This window comes from Sinocyclocheilus rhinocerous, unplaced genomic scaffold (genome assembly GCF_001515625.1).
Source record: "Sinocyclocheilus rhinocerous isolate Xijiao unplaced genomic scaffold, SAMN03320098_v1.1 scaffold3750, whole genome shotgun sequence".
Taxonomy (NCBI): Eukaryota; Metazoa; Chordata; class Actinopteri; order Cypriniformes; family Cyprinidae; genus Sinocyclocheilus; species Sinocyclocheilus rhinocerous.
In genome coordinates this window covers 13,676-32,604 of record NW_015666999.1, presented here as the reverse complement: position 1 = coordinate 32,604, position 18,929 = coordinate 13,676, and the positions used below count along the sequence as shown (strand labels likewise).

The following is an 18,929-nucleotide window of genomic DNA, read 5'->3' as shown; positions in this document are numbered from 1 at the left end:
TGAACTTCAGTGTCTTGAATAAAAAGAAATCCACAAGCAGCAAATAGCAACAGATAGTTTCCAAGACAAAACACTTGAAGAGGTTGTCCAAGACACAAATTAAATCCAATTACAAATTATCAAAATAAACCATTTTCGCAAACATAGAGAACTAGACAACTGTAAAATGCCCCATTTACTTCAAATGAACTACACAGCTGTTCACTGCTATTCAGCCAATATGTTAAATTAGCATTCAGTTACTTTGTAAATATTTGATTGCAGCATTTTATTTATTGATTTAACGTTCATGACATTAGTTATATATATAGCTTATCAGAGGGGACATTTCCCTCCACACATGCTGACAGACAGCCACATCTCTAAGATGTAGAACAGATATGAAATATACACGAGCTCAGAGACGCCTACTGAGAGAGAGCAAGAGATCATGAGAGAAAACGAGAGGAAGGAGGGAAGAAAAAGTATGAATAAAAAAAATTCCAGTTTTAAAAAACATAAGCAAGAGAATGAGAGGAAAAGACTTATTTAGGTCTTTGGGTTAACATGCACTCGAGTGGACAGCACAGCAAACTAAATGGCCCTGATGCCAGCGGAGAAACTGCCCCTCACGAATCCTCACAGAGGCTGTTGTGACACTTTTTACGGAGAGAAATCTAGCGTGAGCTGACAGCCGTATCCTGCATGTTTCTGAAATCATTCTCATCGTCTGGGGCTGAAATTCTGTTTCGTATTCTGTCGGTTTTCGTCTCTGAACGCCTGTGGGTTTCTCTTGTTGAATGGTGGGGATGGTAAAAAATAGACCCGGGGGGGGGGTCACATAGTTTAATGAGATCTTATGTTGCTCTGTGTTTTCGGGCCGCAGCACTTTTTCACACGCGAGGCTCACAGAGACTGTATTCTTTAAATATATATATATTCTTTGCTGACCGCATCACATTTTCACAGAGTTCTTGCCAAAACAATCTATGTAAAAGAGATTAAGCTGCAACAGCAGTTTTACTTACTTCTGTGTTGCTTTATATGATGTTGAAAAAATGACCAAGATATCGTTGTGGATGTCTTTAGTATGGTCTGCATATGATTGCTTTTATTATACAGTTAATAAAATCATCATATAGGCTAAATGCATTTTTGCATTTGGTTTCCAAATGTCCATTGTATACATATAGAGATGCTTTAATAAAAGAATTGGGGTCAGTAAGATTATTGTTTTGAAAGAAATGAGTACTTCTCTATCCAGCGATGGATGCATTCATTCAAATGATCGAAAAAGAAAAACATTGAAAACTCAACCTCTGCGTCTCCCATTTTAACATATGTAACCCTGGACCACAAAACCTTTGGATTTTAAATGACCAGATTTACATTGTGGGCTTTTGGACTGTATATGTGCGTGCGTTATTAATAAGTATGCTCTCTATGAGCTCTTTCAGTTGTTCATTTTAAAATTCACTGTGGCCAAAACCCTTTGTTATCATTCCATTATTGACTGAATGCTTTGGTAATAATGTATGCCAGATTGAAATATTAATGCTAGAGGGAAATCTGGTTGCTAACAAAATACCTGATGAGTCTACTTAAACCCTTTAATAAGGCTTTAAATGAGCACATCAGAACATCTGTCTCATGTTTTATTAAAACTCCTCTCCACCTGACACGTTCTGTCTGTTTCTCTGTGTGGCTGCAATATAGCGGTGACATCTTTATTGCCTTAAACCTAATTGCAGGTTGTTGTAGGTGTTAATATTTTATTAAAAAAAGAATTCAGTAGAAGTCCAAGCAGAGAAAAGGACAGCACTTTCTCTCAAACGCTTTGAATCTTATTCCATATTTAGAGAAATTTTCCGGTCCAGTTCCTCTTCAATTTCCCTGTCTGTTTGTGAGCAGAACTGTGGCAAATCTGATTTGTGAAAGTATAAAGTCCGTCTCATGCAGCGTATAGGGAATGGAAATAAGACACAGAATGAATGCATCCTCAGGTGAGACTTACAAGCCCTTATTGTCATTCTAAAGAAACGTCTCGTTCCAGACAGGCCAATAATAGTTCTATCTCATTATGTGGACTTCAATAAATCTGCAATTTCAGTAACAGTGAAAATGACTTCAGACAGAGCTGTCTCTATGTGTCAGCCTCATACTTCAGAGACCCAGATACATAAAGCCAACAAACACAAACACACACACACACTCAGAAACATAAGAACGCTCTCCGGGATTAAAATAAACCTATCACCCATGAAGACTACTGAACTGAACACACAAGCCAAATACAGACGACTGAGCACACAAAAGCGAACAAGTATGGAAATTCAAATATTAGGGAAGAAACAGGTCATTTTAACACCTGAAAACACTTCAAACTATATTTAAATCTTCACAAACAGCCTCTACAAGTGTTTGAATGAATCACACGGTGATGCCAGTGAGGAATGATGGCACACCTGTGAAAAACTCACCTGATGACCCCTTCAAACATCCACCAAACCAGTAAGAGCTCCAGCAGGATCCTCCAGAACAGAGAAAACATCCTTTCACTATTCAGCTGCTCTCTTTTTCTCCCTGGTGTCCTGTGGCTAAATCTCAGTAAGCAGATGTGTTTTGGAGGGGCAGGGCGCCCATTCCGATGCACTCTGGTCTCTCTTCCACTGCCATCTGACTGAGCACCGCATCCTGAGACGGGCACACTAAGAGACGTCTGTGTGTGTGTGTGTGTATACAGGGGGTCTTCTGCTCTTTCTTTCTCTCTGGCCACATGCTAGCCTGAGGTGCAGTTCTAGCATGGAGAAGAGAGAAGGCAACAGGGCGTAAGATGCGTTTAAAGACTTTTATCAGAATAAACAACTGTGACACGACTCCACCTGAGGGGCTCCAGATCCACATCCCAAGACGCACTGCAGCAGAGGACAAACATCCATCCATCCACCTCCTCTGATATCTTGAGTATATTCAGTAGATGACAGAACAAATGCTTCCTGTTATTAAACAGCAAGAATTTAGGTTCAGCATTGTTCAGTTTTTTTTTTATTTACATTTTAGGTTCTGTGACTCGTCACTATTTCTTTTGAATTTTCCAACATTTTTAATTACCTTTGTGTCTCTTGCAGTTCACGTCAATAGTCCTGTGGTGAAAATATAATAATGTCTCAGTTTATATGAAACATAATGTACACACTACCATTCAAATGTTTTCTCTTATGCTCACCAAGGCTAGATAATGTTTATTTGGTTATATGAAACATCTTTTAATACAGTTTTAAAAATGTTATTAAAACGTAACTTATTCCTGTGATTTCTTTCAGAAATCATTCTAATACGCTGGTGTTCAATAAACACTTTTTATTATCAAGAATTATTATCAATGCTGAAAACATGCAAAACATTATCTAGCAATATTAAGAACAAAACAATATATTATTAATGATAAAAACATTTTTTTCAGGATTCTTTGAGGAATAGAATGTTCATAAGTTTATATATATTATTTGTAACATTGTAAATGTTGCTCTCTATATATAGATGGAATATATTATGGAATGTCTCCATAATGATAGGAATACCAGTGTGTGGTTTTGAGAGCAAAATGTACAGCATCCCCGTTTCCATCATTTTCCCCCATCATACTGTTTTACATGAACCGGCAGCTGTATAGGAGAAAGACATGGAATAAAGAAGATTGAGAAAAATAAGGCAAGAATATAGTTAGTGTGGGTGTAAAAAAAAAAAAAAAAAACTGAAAGAAAGAGAAATCCGAGCTTTATGTGCGTGTTGAGTCACAGTGGATAACTAGGCCAGTGTTAATTTTAATGTATCTTCACTCCAGTGTGAACAAAACTAAAGAATAACAGACCCAGTTTTCTCAGAAATCACACACACAGCGGTCACGTCGATGATGTGTTTACGTTGCCTTGACCTCAGGAGGAATTAGAGCAAATGCCTAAACTACACCACACACACACACACACCACTCCACTGATTTCTACTCATTAACATGCCTGAAAACAGTATTATTAATGAATGAATCGTAAAATCTGAAATTCGCTTTGTCAGTTTCCACAGAGGTTAAAGGTACTCAAGTCAATCTCGACTGAGAATTGCTGGCAGACTCCAGAGTAACTAGCGGGGAAGCAGACATTTATGTGTTTGTGTGTAGGCCTATGTATGTACGGGTCAGCGACATCCACCCTGTTCATATGCTTTAGAGCAGTGGTCGCCAACCCGTCGATCGCGATCGATCCAATGCACTATTAATGATTCTTATCATCCGGTTCTTTTACCAAATATTTAAAAAATGAAATAAAATTAAAACAATTATAATAATAAAAAAAAAAAATGTGATCCTCTTTTTTGAACATAAAAGTTTATATATAATTTTTAAAAAGTAGAGCTTAAAAAAAAAATTATTGTAACTGTCAGTGAAGTCAAACACCTATAAAGGCATAATCTGTACATGGTACCCAACTCAGTGCTGATTAAAGTGTGACTGATGCATCGAAATAGCATTAACAAACAGTATTTGGAGACATTAAAATATTTCAATAAACATCAAAGGCTATTTTTTCTATGGCTATCACTCAGCAGAAAGACAGAATGAGCAATTTGCTATTACTCTGACCTGTATATCAGAGCACTGGTGCATAAGGAAACAGGTCAAGGCTACTTTAGGGAACATGTTTGCAGGCAATCACAGGTTTAATGAACCTTAACATATTGCATCTTCTCTATGCATTTCAAAAGCCTCAGGGTCACACCCATATTAGACACACAGGCATTCGGTGTCTTGCACTTGGCAAAGGGTTGGTACAGTAAATTCCTCTGACCTCTGGATTGGCCAGATAATCACTGTACATTATTGTGTTGGCAAATGTTTTAACAAACACCAAAATTGAGACAAATTAAAAATAATTTACTTTTATTTAGTCTTCATTTGTACCAGCTGCTTTGATCATGCAGGCAGAAAACACTGTGCGAACAGGTGTCAGAGGAATGTCTTTCATCTGGCTTTGTTTTATTTGAAATGCAACTTTATTGCAGCATTCAACGGAAGTGGATATCCTGTCTGATTTTGAGGTGTTTACATTTAAGTAGTGAGATAAACATTTACTGACCTCGACAGAAAAAACCCAACACACAGCACAAATTTTCAATACAAACAACAGGTATAGATTTCCCTCAGTAGAAAATTGAGTGGTACAGTTTTAAACAATCCATGGGCACAGCGCCATCTTGCAGCCTGGAGTCAGCATGGCATTTCCTGATCTCAGAGACTTCGAGGTCAAAATGGCAGAGGACAGGCTGGTGTAAGCCTGTATGTGTTTGTTCAGTGTGTATGTGTGTGTGTCTTTCCCAAGTTCACTCCACATAGATTTGGACTGAGTGCCCTTGATAGAGTAGAAAGAGAAATGATTGTTCAGTCTTCATGGATGTTGAAAAGCTTGGCCACCTCATTGAGATCGGCATGTTGTTCTCCATCTTTGATTATCTACAAATAAACAGACAAAACAACAAATTAAAATCTTTCTCAGAGAAACACTGAAAAAAGACGGATAAAGAAAGGGAGTGATATTTCTGCTCACCTTCCTTGCGATGGGCATTCTGTTGAAGACGTTCCACAGTACAATACCGACCACCACTTGGTCCCTCAGGTAGAATATCACTCCTTTCCCATAATCCTCCTCCTGCTGGATAGGAGGTGGAGTGGCCGTTGTTTCTGCCTTTAATGCCCCGGCAACTGCCTCGGTCTCACTCTCTGAACGGATTCCGGTGCCTGCAAGCAGAGAAAATGTTGTTTTAGTGTGTATTTTTGTTTGCACTCTGCTATTGATGGTACCTTGGAAGTGGCAATTCACAAATCCATAGTAGTTGCGATCTACATGTTAGCAAATGTTTGTGTACCTGACTGTTCGGTTGCAGCTTTTGGTGTGTCCTTGGCTGTGGCTTTAGCAAACACTCCCACGGTGGGCAGACTGCTGTCCACTATACCGATGGCTTCATATCCTACATCTGGACCTAGATCGCTCCTGAAGGCAAGGGCACATTGTGAGTGCTGAATAATGCAATTAAAAACACATTAAAATGTGCATTTGTTGAAGATTTGTTGATTACCAGAACATTGACTGATGCCAATAAGGTTTGATGGCTCCGGTCATGTTCTCTCCAGCAAGCCTGCCGCTGACCACCGCGTGATCGTGATGTTCTACACGCCGACGGCCCAGGTTGATGTCATAGAAACATGCAGCATCTCCTGCCTAGAACACAAACGTTGAAGAACCTTACTTTTGAAATTTATGATGCAATCAGAACCAGTACAGTTCCTATGAAAACTGAACCAGCCATTCTTTAGGATCTTCTGGCTTGGTACGGTCTCCTGAATACCAACAATATCAGGAAAGGAAAACTTGAAATCGCATCATATGACCCCTTTAAAAGACCTCCTTTCTTTCTTTATTTTGTTTTTGCTGGAGAAGCCCTCAGCCTTACGTACCACCCAGATGTTGGAGCGAGCCTGAAGCTCAGCATTAACCCGGTACCCTCCGAAATCAGAGTCCACCTCCAGCCCGGCAGATTTGGCAAGTTCCATACTAGGCTCCAAACCTACTGCTGCCACAATGTGGTCTGTCTTAAACTAAAACAACAACATAATAATAAAAGAAATTACAAAAATATAACTATATTACAATGTAATTAGCATACAGCTGATCAGGCCAGGTTATGACTGGCTGATGGAAAAGCAGACTCACCAGTCGTCCATCCTTCAGTTTGATCTCCAATTTGTCATTTTTGTAGGTCACATTTTTCACTAGAGCATCTGTGATTACGCTCACACCCTCTATGAATGGTCAAAAGGTTAGCTGTGGTTAGCTTAAACTTTTCAGAATGCCTACATTAGATCTGGACATTCACAGCTAAAGGAAGCAATTCCTGTGATAAACTGAACTAGGAAAAAACACAATAGGTTTCAGACAGGTTTCTCAAACATTGAAACAGGTCATCCTACTCCCCCAACCTCAAAACACACAGTATTTGTTGAGCCAATGTTGGGCTGCTTAAGCAAATGTCCTTTATTCGTTCTCTCACCTTTTCTGACTTTTTCAGTGGTCCAGTTACTCAAGTATTCAGGCAGTACTTTTCCCATATTGCCCTTCTCTGGGAACATCTGGATCACCTCTAAACCAATGTCAGTGGCTACAGAGAGAGCAAGGGGAAGGTAAAGGAGAGAGGGAGTAGTCAGTAGCATTTTCATAAAATAAAATAAAAAAAACTTTACAACATGAGAACCTCAAAACACTCTCTCACACACATATACATGAATGATGGCTGAGTGTTTGGACTCACATCTGCGACCCAAGGCACATGCTAGCTCGCTACCGAGAAAACCTCCACCAATGATGGTAATGGACTTAACCTCTCTGGAGATCTTCTCTAGAGATCTAAAATCTTCAATCTACCAAAAAGAACATATGAAGGTTATATATATATATATATATATAGATAGATAGACAGGGTTCTGTCCAACAGTACCTTTTGACCAACACATTTTCATTATTTTTCCAGTCACTACATTTTTTTTAAGGATTTACAAGAAGATATTAAAAAAAAAAAAATTTTTTAAAGAGAGACTGCATCAAAGAGCAATTTTAAGTGAATAAAATATTTTACACATGAGAATTAGAACTTTGTTTACTACATGACTTTCCATTTCCAATTTCCACTATTCTAGGACTGTAGGAACAAGATATAGAATTTGTGGCCATATTTCAGAATGCTAATATCTAATATATACCACAACACTTATGGTTGTAAAATTTGTACACTCTGCTTAATGTTTTATAGTCCTTCGGTTAAAAAAAGAAAAAAAATACTCTAGTAATTCATAGTGGTGTGCTATATGCTCCAGTGGTATTTTTTCACATTTACATTTATGCATTTGGCATCTCACGCGATGATCTGTGCTTAGTAAAAGAGCTCTTCTTATTAAACATCACATTCTGGCTTGAATTTCTAACTATGCCGACACTGTAGATTGAGGTATAACTGGATTCTGTCAACATAAAACCACGTTCACAACCCATTTGACGTGCAAACGGTGAAGAGTTTAAATCACAGGATATTCAGCAAGAAAAAAAAAACATTAAGGACTTTATCCATCATCTGATAAGGAAAGTTTTAATTGTCTAAATGATGTATTTTCCTAATTTTTATTTCATGTTGACTTTAACATACTAATGGAGGATCTCATTTGGACACTGGTTTAATTCTGCTTGTCCAAAAACCCAAAAATGTGCAGTAAGACATACTTTTCTGAAGAGGGTTGTCCTCTTCATCACCTCCTCTCCTGCTCTGTCAATCACTTGCAAGTTCCTAGGCACCCCACCTAATACACACACACATATATATTTATAGGACAGTCAGCAATAGATTTTACACCTCTGTGCGTGTTTATGTGTATATTGTACATGCATTTTACCTGTGGCAATCAGGCACTTTTCATATGAGATCTCTGCACCATCACTCAGTTTGACTTTATTTCCTCTGACATCCATGTGTACCACCTACACCACGAGTACAAACACACACACGGGGGTACAATGAGGACAACTCATCTACACACACTTATGCATCCATAAAACATTTTCTCCTCTCGTGTGACCTCAGCATTTTTAGACTTGTTCATGTGGATGTAATTAAGAGCACAGTAACATGAGATGCTGATGTCAGAGTTTCCCACCTTACGGCCTGTGAGCACAGCCACACCCCCATTCTCCACTTTAGCAAGATCTGCGGGACTGACGTAGAACGAGGGAGGCTGGAAGTAAATGCTAAAACAAGCATAAATAAATAAATGTCACAAACATTTGCAATGGTCTGAAAAAAAAAGCCAGCACATTAGCGTGGTCTGGTCTTATGTGGTCTGGAAAATTCTGACACACACCTCCTCTCTTTGCCATTCCATTGTTTGAAGCGCAGTGTTTCGATGGCCTTGGGGTCATCGGAGAACCAGAGTTCTTTAGAGAGAGGAGGTCTCATGTAGGGCAGGTCAGACTCCTCTGTTACAATCAACACCTGTGTAACAAACATACACAAACAAAAATACACTTTTTGATTTAAGCTAGTTTAAAGCCAGAAGTAACAAACACTGCGCAACGATACAATCAGAGGACTTTTCAATCTACAAATCTCCATCATTTACCATGGATTTACTGTAGTAACACTAACTGCACCACAGTATTGAGGCAGAAATGTGGGAAATTCATATAGAATTTTATTATATTATTAATGTAGACGTATTAAATATATTAAAAGAGTAATGGAATATAATTACAGTATTTTTTGTGATTAAACTATAGCGTTTGTGCATTTAAATGTATTTAGACTATTGTTTTTCATACAAATACCTAGAAACCATATAGTTACATTTGTACCATGGTATTGAGGCACTCCATGTGTGGTTTTAACTGTGGCTATCACAATCTAAATGTATGCTACTATGGAAGACCAATGGTTAATTAGAATAAAACTCAAACAGTCAGACTAAATAAATTTCTACATATAAAAATTAGGTTGTAACCATTTTTACAGATGTTACTGTTTTTGATAATGAACATCAATTTACATCTGCATCCTAACTCAAGCTACTACTGTCAGCTCAAGCTACTGTCAAAAGTGCATTTCTAAGAGACAAAAAAAAAGTAATATTATAGATACACGTCATCAAAGTCCAGCAACACAAACCCGTTTCAAGATTTGAAATAACACCACTCATTCGAACATGCAGAAACTAAGAAGTTAGCATTTAGCATTTATTTTGTTAAGGAAAAATGACTAGAAGTGTAAAGAATGCAAAAACGTTTGTCATGTTCTGACCATAAAGAGTAGTTCAAAAGCACAATCAACCGTCTGGTTTCTACAACTTTCACTTAGGAGCAAAAATCTGCCTTTCAATTTGAAAGAAATAAAGATTTGAAAGTTATTGTCATAATTATCGAAATCGACTGATATGAAACATTCGTGACCCTGGACCACAGCACATAAGGGTCAATTTTTCGAAATTGAGACTTAAACATCATCGTTGTTAGGATAGGACAATATTTGGCCGAGATACAACTATTTGAAAATCTGGAATCTGAGGGTGCAAAAAAATCTAAATATTGAGAAAACTGCCAAATATTGAAATATTGAAAAGTTGTCCAAATGAAGTGCTTAGCAATGAATATTACTAATCAAAAATTAAGTTTTGATATATTTACGGGTAGGAAATTTACAAAATATCTTCATGGAACATGATCTTTACTTAATATCCTAATGATTTTTGGCATAAAAGAAAAATCTATAATTTTGACCCATATAATGTATTGTTGGCTATTGCTACAAATATCCCCCTGCTACGTAACCCATTTAATCCCACATTTTTCCCAGACATGAAAATATCCAAATGATGTGTCATTTAGTAACCCTTTGAAATAATAATTATTTTTTTTTAATTTTTTGGAAAAGTGTGTGAAAAATTGTGTTTTATGGTCGGTCACAATTGTGACCGGTGGGCTAAGGCAAGTACTGAATTAACATATTTCTGCAGTCATCATTTTTATATATCTTAGTCCAGCTATTTTAAACTGTTTGATCACATTCTAGGGTTATTATTATTATGCATTAAAAAAAACTTTATGCAACATTGATAGGAACACTGAGATAAAAACTGCCACCAAACTGACAGACTCACCCTGGCACCAGGGTCACGTGCTCGGATGGACCTAGCTGCAGCGAACGAAGCCGTGCCTCCACCAATCAGCAGATAGGGAGCATGTTCAGGGACATCTGAGGGAGCAGCAGTGGGTTCAACGGGCTCAGCAGCAGGAGCTGCTTTAGAATCTGCAGCTGGTTAAATAAAGAGATGACTAGTACAAACAAACAAGCGTTTTTGAGTAACTTGACCTGAACACTGAATTAGTGAATGCACATAACATTATCTGTACAAGAATATGTGAGTGATCTCAGGAACACAGCGCTAGATGAGGGGAGAGATTAGCATTTTATAGTCATATTAGTGCAAGCTGTACTTCAAGTAATCTGGAAACGTGGCTGCAAATTGGTCATAAGTGTGACCTTGTAACATTAGCATTAGCATTACAACAGTCACACAAAACAACCATTCAAAGGAATGAAATACTTGAGTGGGGTAAAATATAAGGCCTTGAAAAGAAGAGAGGACAATGTGGTTTATACAGACAAGAAAAACAAATGAAAAAAAAAAATCTAAGACAGGCCAAGGCATAATTCATAATTCATAAATCAACTAAAAAAAAAGAGCATATGTAGCCATAAAAATCAAAAGTGTAGTAATGGAAAGTTTTGAAATAGGTGTCCGTATATGTGAATGAAGCAATTATCAGTATCTTTATCGGTAACATGTTTAAACTGATTCCCATCCAGTCAAAACTGGACTCTTACCACTCTCAGAACCAGACAAAGCCTCCGGAACATGCTCAGCGATGATTACAGGTGTAGGCTCTGTTTTTTAATCCCAATGCAAGAAGAGAGTAAAGACGTTAACCTCAGTTTCCAAAAATATTTTCCTCTGTAAAAAAAAAAAAAAAAAGGACTTCCATGCAGATGTGTCAAGCTTACCACTCTCAACTACAGGAGCTAAGGGCTCTTCGCTCTGGGCAACTGCTGGAGCTTCTGCAACAGGTTCTGTTACAGAGGCTTCAACGACAGGCTCTCTTATTGGGCTTTCCACTGTGGGTTCCGGAATAGAAGCTTCTACAATGGGTTCAGTTACGGGAGCTTCTGCAACAGGTTCCGTTTCAGTGGACTCCACATCAGCTTCTGTTACCAGAGGTTCTTCAGCAACAGGCTCTAAAGCCACAGAATGAGCAAAACACAAGAAGGTTTGACTGAAACAGAAGAAGCACCAGATCAATCCTCCGCTCTATATTCTTCGGCTCTTACCACACTTAACTGGCTCTGAAGATGGTTCGGGGATGGATTCCAGAGGTGCAGCATCTAAAGCAGGATTATGAATAGATAACTGACTTAATGAAAAACACCCTTAGCATTTTTTCACTGCTCTAGATCGAACATTTCATGCTTTGATGGGTTGTATGAGTGGTTCATTTGGGGTAGGTTCATCCAGTGAAAAAAGGAAAAATAAAGGATCCAGGACCAGGAATGAATTTGTAGGACAGAAAAGAATAAAAACCATGAGGAAAGGTTAAGTTATGGGTAAATGTGAAGGTGTTTTCTTCCACTTCCTGCATTAGTTGCAAAATCTTCTATGACAGGATCTTCATGTTTTGTTGAGGATTACCATGTTATCATGAAGAGCATCATATCTTCTGAAATAGTGTCTGCACATCAGAGACTATCATGATGGATAATTCCCTGGAGTTTTCTCTTAAGACTACTCCACATTTACACTAATCTCCTTCCAAGAATCTAACTCCAAAAAACTGAAAGCTCCTCTTTGGCGCTTTTCTGTTAACACTCGTAGCTGCTAGTTGAATCTGAGGCTGGGTCCATGTGTCAGTGCCAATCAAAAGGTACAACAGAAACTTGGGCATTAGCAGAACATTTTTCCAGAACAAGTCCTGATAAGAGTTTCTCCAAAACATCAGCTTCACTGTGCAAGCGGAGGACAGGACAGATAATCCAGACAAATGGATAGTCTAGCCATCTAAAAACCTTTCCAAACACTTTAACATCAATGAAGAAGTTAAAGCAAGAAAATGAACAAGGCAAAACAGCTTTTTTTCGAAACAACAGAGTTAGTGGGACGAACGGAAAAAGGAGGAAAGAAAATAGTGGTGTTCTTGTGGTAGAAATGTTCGGTTGGTGACAGACAAAGTATGATGCAAAATACACAACTGACAAATGAAAGACATGACGAAGAAGACAAGACAAGCATCAGGCATGTCCATCAATGAAAGAACTTCATAGAACATCACCTCAATCCAACCATTTTTGGCCCAATGGCTGAAAGAAATCTCTGATACATTTTGTACCATATTACCCTCTTAACTTGAAAAGGCATAGTAAGTGAAATTTAGAATAAAAACAAATGGATAGTCAGGTGATTGGGTGAGGAATGTCAATGGAGTTACCCACAAAGCAGTCACACAGAAACAAATGCCCACAGTCAAACGCCTGACAGTGGAGAAAGTTCACCATATATGAGTAGAAGTGGAAGGTCTCAGTGACAATTCTAAAGATGGCTGACAGTTTACATTAGCCCCTTTCACACATACAGACTTTAGTGGAAAATTACTGGTAAATTGCCGTAAAGAGATCATGTGTGAATAGGACTTTTTCAAAAATACTGGCAAATTCGTTCCGGCAAGAAGTTGTAACATTACCAGTAAATTGCCAGAATGCTGCTGTGTGTGAACGCAGAATGAAGATTAACGGTATGAGCATGTACGAGCTCAGAATACTGTGGTGTAAGAGGTTTACTCTTTAAAACCTGTGTGTGAATGGTGTTTTTCTGGAAAAAAGACAGACTGTCGTTGCCTGTGTGAACAGTGCATTTTTTTATTTTCATTTAACGCCAATTTAATGGAATCACTGTGTGAAAAGGGCTATTTATAATTCCTGGCAGATGCTTTTTAAAGTTATTTAGAGAAAAGTGCATATAATGTAGAACTGTTAGGAGAGTAACAGACAACATTAAAACAATGCAAAAGACAATTAATAGGAACATTAAATAGACAGTCACATGCAGTGTGCTGCGCAGTGTCCCAAGAAGCATGCACAACTTAATGTGACAGTTCATGTACATTTTACCAGTTTTCTATTACAGCCTATACTGTATAGAGGAATTAAACAGGAAATTGTGACCATGTATAGCCCACGGGGCACTAACTGAACATGTTTGACTTTCTCTTCGGTTTCATTAGAAGCTGATGGTTGATCTATGACAAAACATACATTCTGGATAATAAAAAAAAAAACATCATATCATTCTAACTTTGAAATCCAAATCTGGAACTCCTGCTGTTGTATATTGTATATTAGTAGAGGCACATCTACACTATCATTCAAAATGTTGCAGTTTGTAAGATTTTTTTCATGTTTTTGAAAGACGTCTCTTATGCTCACCAAGGCGGCATTTATTTGTTACTGTGAAATATTACTACAATTTAAAACGACTGTTTTAATATATTTTGAAAATGTAATTTATTTTACTTAATTATTGAAAATGTATTTAATTTATTTCAGCAGCCATTACTCCAGTCTTTAGTGTCAAATGATCCCTGAGAAATAATTCTAATATGCTGATTTTGTGCTCAAGAAACATTTCTTATTATCAATGCTGAAAAAAGTTATGCCGCTTATTTTTGGTGAAACATGATATATTTTGTTCAGAAAGTTTAAAAGAACAGCATTTATTTGAAATAGAATTTCTGTAACAATGTAAAATACTTTACTGTCACTTTTGATCAGTTTAATGCATCCTTGTTGAATAAAAGTATTCATTTCTTTAAAAAAAAATCTTACTTGAACAATAGTGTATATGCATTTACATGCACAACTCATCACAAGAACCATAGATTTGTTTATAACAAGAGGGTATGCATTTATTGATCCTAAACATTTCCCTAATTACTAGTCCAGTGTTGCATGCTCATCTACTGAACTAGCATGCTAAAACAATTTTAGTAGAGTTCTAGAGGCAAAAAAAATTAAGTTTATCATCACTGTGTACATCCACTTAGAGAAGACAAATGGCAGTAAGCTGTTATGAATAAAGATCATATTAATAAACTAAGAGCTCATACCACTCTTGATGCCTGCACAATGCATCAGGTTTTTGAATGAATTGAACTAATGCAATGGATATTTTTTCAGCCCTTAAAAAAAGATAACTTGTTTATAGTTAGTAAATTACCAAGTAATAATGAAGCTGCATGCATTTATTTCTTAGTTAATCAAATGCAGGTTTGGTTGTTTGGTGTTTTAATGCCATGTCAGCTTCCTTGGCTATTTTCATGGCGAATAATAAGCTGAAATGGTACAAAAAGGAACCATTTAAAAACCTATAGAAGGCTGTTAAAGTTTGCTTTAGATAAAAACTCTAAAATGAATTCAGACTTGACTGTTAAAAATTTCTTTAAAAGTGTTGTCAAATCACATGCAAAATAAAAATGCTTCATATCATGAGAAATAAAACTAAAAAACAAGTCATTAAAAAAAACGATTTAATACCAACTAAAACTTATTCTGAACCACCACAGAAACTGCCTGTTTATTTCTAAGAGTAGGTCAAATCTGAATAATTAAATTAGAAATGATTTTAGCATTAACAAAATTTATAAAACATAAAACACAATTTATAAAAAGCTTGATATGACCTAATTCAGATTGTATTTAACACTAATTTTACTAAATAATCTGGTTTATGTTAAGCAATACTATGCTATGCTCATACCAAAGTTAAGATACTAAACTTGCAAACAGGAGCTGACTTGATCATTGTACATAATACAATGTAATATACTATTTAATATGTTCAGGTTGTTAATCCCTTTTTCAGACTAAGCAGAGTTAAGAATTCCAAGAAACATTCCCTACTGAGAGTGTTGTTTCATCCTGCATGAATAGGACATTCTGTGCATGTAAACACCCATATGTGCACCAGTGACATAGACAAATACCAACCACAGCCATACAACCTCAGAGCACAACAGCACTGCATTACTTATATCAAGTCTTTAATTCCCAATCAATTCAGAAATTTAAAAAAAATTAAAATGACACTGTCGTCAGATAACTAGCAAATTTAAGATAAGGCTTAAAGGGTTAGTTGACCCAAAAATGAAAATTAGCCCATAAATTACTCACCCTCAAGTCATCCTAGGTGTATATGACTTTCTTCTTTCAGACGAATCCAGTCGGAGTTATATTAAAAATGGTCTTTGATCTTTCAAGCTGTTTCATGGCACTCAGCGGGTGTTGCATGCATCAGTCCAAAAGCACTTAATTAAAATGCGCCCATCCATAAAAAAATTTTTTTTAAAGTGTCTCACACGGCTCCGGGGGGTGAACAAAGGCCTTCTGTAGCGAATCGATGCGTTTTTGTAAGAAAAATATCCATATTCAAAACGTAATAATCACTTTAATGTTGCTTGCGCTCACTGTTGTAAACGGAAGCAGTTGCGGGCGAATGACGTATGAGGTCAGTGCTGCGCATGCGCCGCTCAGAAGTGACACACGCGGAAGCGCAGGGGAGAGATCAAAACAAAACAACGGTCACTAATTAGAAGTACAAAACGAGGATTTGTAAAGAAGAATGTCAGAGGATTTCGATATAAGCCAAGAGGAGAATGGTTTTCCTTTGCTAAAGTAAGGAAACTTTGCTTCCTTTGCTCCTGTTAACAAACGTTGGTTTTCATGAGACTCACTGGCGCATGCGCAGCACTGACCTCATACGTCATGCTCCCGGAACTGCTTCCAGTGTACAACAGTGAGCGCAAGCTGATTATTACTATTATTATTATTTTTGAATATGGATATTTTTCTTACAAAAACGCATCGATTCGCTACAGAAGGCCTTTGTTCACCCTCCTGGAGCCGTGTGAGACTTTTTTTTATGGATGGGCGCATTTTATTTAACTGCCTTTGGACTGATGCATGCAACACCCGCTGAGTGCCATGAAACAGCTTGAAAGATCAAAGACCATTTTTAATATAACTCCGACTGGATTCGTCTGAAAGAAGAAAGTCATATACACCTAGGATGACTTGAGGGTGAGTAATTTATGGGCTAATTTTCATTTTTGGGTCAATTAACCCTTTAAGTTTTGCATTGAATTCAGCAACAAATGCACAGGGAGTGCAGTGCTCTGTGTGTAAGGCTGTGAATGATGTGCATATATAGATAGACAGATAGAAAAAAAAACGTTCATCAGCGTGTAGAATAACTACTCACCTTCTATTGATTCTGTCACAACTTCAGCTGAAACACAAAAGACAACATGCCACTGAATTAAACTGTATATATATGAATTGAAACAACTTGATAACTGCTAATTACACGAGACCAGTGATTTATTATTTGGTGTGTGATCATGTGTTTAGTGTATTTACTTACCTACAGCCTCAGCTGCTTGTGGCTCTTGTTTTGGTCTACTGGCAATTTCGATCATACGCTCATTATATCTTTCCTTGTCCCCTGAGACGGTGCGGTACGCCTTAAAACCAATAAACAACAATCACTTTAAACTCTGCAAATCTAAGAATCAGCTTATTAACCTGCTTCACCAAATGAGATTCATATCAAATTCATGTGTGATAAAGTCTGCTACATGTTAATACTAGTTATATGTATGGCACACATCTAACATCATTTTTAACAACCTACAGTTGTTAACAACCTGACAGAGCATAGCACAGCAATGGTATGTATATGTTGTATATTAGTATATCTTGTACATTTGACAGACACTTTTTTTGAGTATGCTCATGTAAATAAACATCAACATAATTCACAAACTAACCACAACACACACGAGCAGTAACAATTTTAATATCGGTAAAACTTGAAGCAATTACCTAAAGAAATATACTGATGAATAAGCCAATCATAAAGGGGTGCTTACATAAACTCCTGCCCCCAGACATGTTGCTCCAATCAGGACATAATAAAGTGTGTTTTCGCCACCCCCTCCTGCTGACCCTGATGACATCTGGGCTTTCTGAACCATCTCCAGCCTTCTCCCATGTCTCAGCGCTGAGAAGTCAATCATAAAAACGATATATATTTATAAAATGATTTAATATACACAGCATATTAAATGCAGCATCCGGGTAAAGTGTCTACTTTAATGTTTCAAATAACTGTTGTGAAAATAAAATGTCAAAATATGGGTAAAACAATGTTCCATTATTTTTTAGCGTAACAAATATTTTAAATTACAAACTGAAACAACATACTTATTCTAACCTGTATTTATTTAAATATATAAATGAATGTGATCATACTAAATATTATATTTTAAACGATTAAAAACATCTTGCTGTTAAAAACGATATATATTTATAAAATGATTTAATATACACAGCATATTAAATGCAGCATCCGGGTAAAGTGTCTACTTTAATGTTTCAAATAACTGTTGTGAAAATAAAATGTCAAAATATGGGTAAAACAATGTTCCATTATTTTTTAGCGTAACAAATATTTTAAATTACAAACTGAAACAACATACTTATTCTAACCTGTATTTATTTAAATATATAAATGAATAAGTGATCATACTAAATATTATATTTTAAACGATTAAAAACATCTTGCTGACAAGTGGATAAACCCTAGTGATTCGAAGGAAAAGACACTGGCAAAGATTGGTAAAGATTTAAAATTACAATCAATTAGTAATTTGGGGCTGCACTGTGATTCTTAAATAGAGTATCAAATAGAGTATTAAATAGAGAATCGAATGATTCTTGTTCTAAACATGCCTGACAAGATTTTTTGGTATAGAAACTATTGTTAAGCTTAGGGGTGCTCCGATTGATCGGCTACCGATCACTATCGGCCGATAATCACGTTGGGATGTTTGATCGGTGGTCTCTAAAAAGGCCGATCTCCAAAAACCGATCTCAAGCTGATGATGCTGCCGTGAGAAGGTCTGGCACGACATGCAGAGGCACAGTCTCAGTCTCTGTCCGGCGCGGGTGAAATAATTATAATGCTGAAGGTGAGGTACTGAAGGTGAGGTTTGTAATTTCACAAACAGCGTGAGTGAATCACCACTCGTGCGCACGCTCTCTCTTTCTCTCTCAAAATACGCAAATTGCTTCAAATCACCACATTGCATCTATCTATAAGCGAGCTGCACGCTGCACAGTTGACACAGGAATTGTCACTTGCACAATCGAGGCAGTTTATAAATTGCATTACTTTTTTTTTTTATTCTTGCCCGTGTTTAACC

At 37.0% G+C, this 18,929-nt stretch overlaps 1 protein-coding gene across 6 annotated transcripts in view; it reads right to left on the bottom strand.

Moving 5' to 3' along the window:
* Positions 1 to 4,895: 4,895 nt before the first annotated feature.
* Positions 4,896 to 18,929, bottom strand: part of LOC107733365 (apoptosis-inducing factor 1, mitochondrial-like) — a 17,868-nt gene continuing 3,834 nt past the window's right edge. Inside the window, exons 2-20 of one of the 6 annotated variants that reach the window (XM_016544969.1) lie at positions 17,595 to 17,725; positions 17,087 to 17,186; positions 16,925 to 16,951; positions 11,950 to 12,003; positions 11,626 to 11,856; positions 11,449 to 11,514; positions 10,721 to 10,875; positions 8,933 to 9,063; positions 8,729 to 8,819; positions 8,468 to 8,552; positions 8,298 to 8,374; positions 7,336 to 7,444; positions 7,078 to 7,185; positions 6,741 to 6,829; positions 6,485 to 6,625; positions 6,106 to 6,248; positions 5,896 to 6,020; positions 5,577 to 5,767; positions 4,896 to 5,482 (exon numbers count right to left, since the gene is read on the bottom strand). In XM_016544969.1, coding sequence (XP_016400455.1) covers positions 5,411 to 5,482; positions 5,577 to 5,767; positions 5,896 to 6,020; positions 6,106 to 6,248; positions 6,485 to 6,625; positions 6,741 to 6,829; positions 7,078 to 7,185; positions 7,336 to 7,444; positions 8,298 to 8,374; positions 8,468 to 8,552; positions 8,729 to 8,819; positions 8,933 to 9,063; positions 10,721 to 10,875; positions 11,449 to 11,514; positions 11,626 to 11,856; positions 11,950 to 12,003; positions 16,925 to 16,951; positions 17,087 to 17,186; positions 17,595 to 17,725 — 2,126 coding nt within the window. In that variant the 3' untranslated portion in view covers positions 4,896 to 5,410. The remainder of the gene's footprint in view (positions 5,483 to 5,576; positions 5,768 to 5,895; positions 6,021 to 6,105; positions 6,249 to 6,484; positions 6,626 to 6,740; positions 6,830 to 7,077; positions 7,186 to 7,335; positions 7,445 to 8,297; positions 8,375 to 8,467; positions 8,553 to 8,728; positions 8,820 to 8,932; positions 9,064 to 10,720; positions 10,876 to 11,448; positions 11,515 to 11,625; positions 11,857 to 11,949; positions 12,004 to 16,924; positions 16,952 to 17,086; positions 17,187 to 17,594; positions 17,726 to 18,929) is intronic. The other 5 variants (XM_016544970.1, XM_016544971.1, XM_016544972.1 and 2 more) reach the window with 5 other exon arrangements.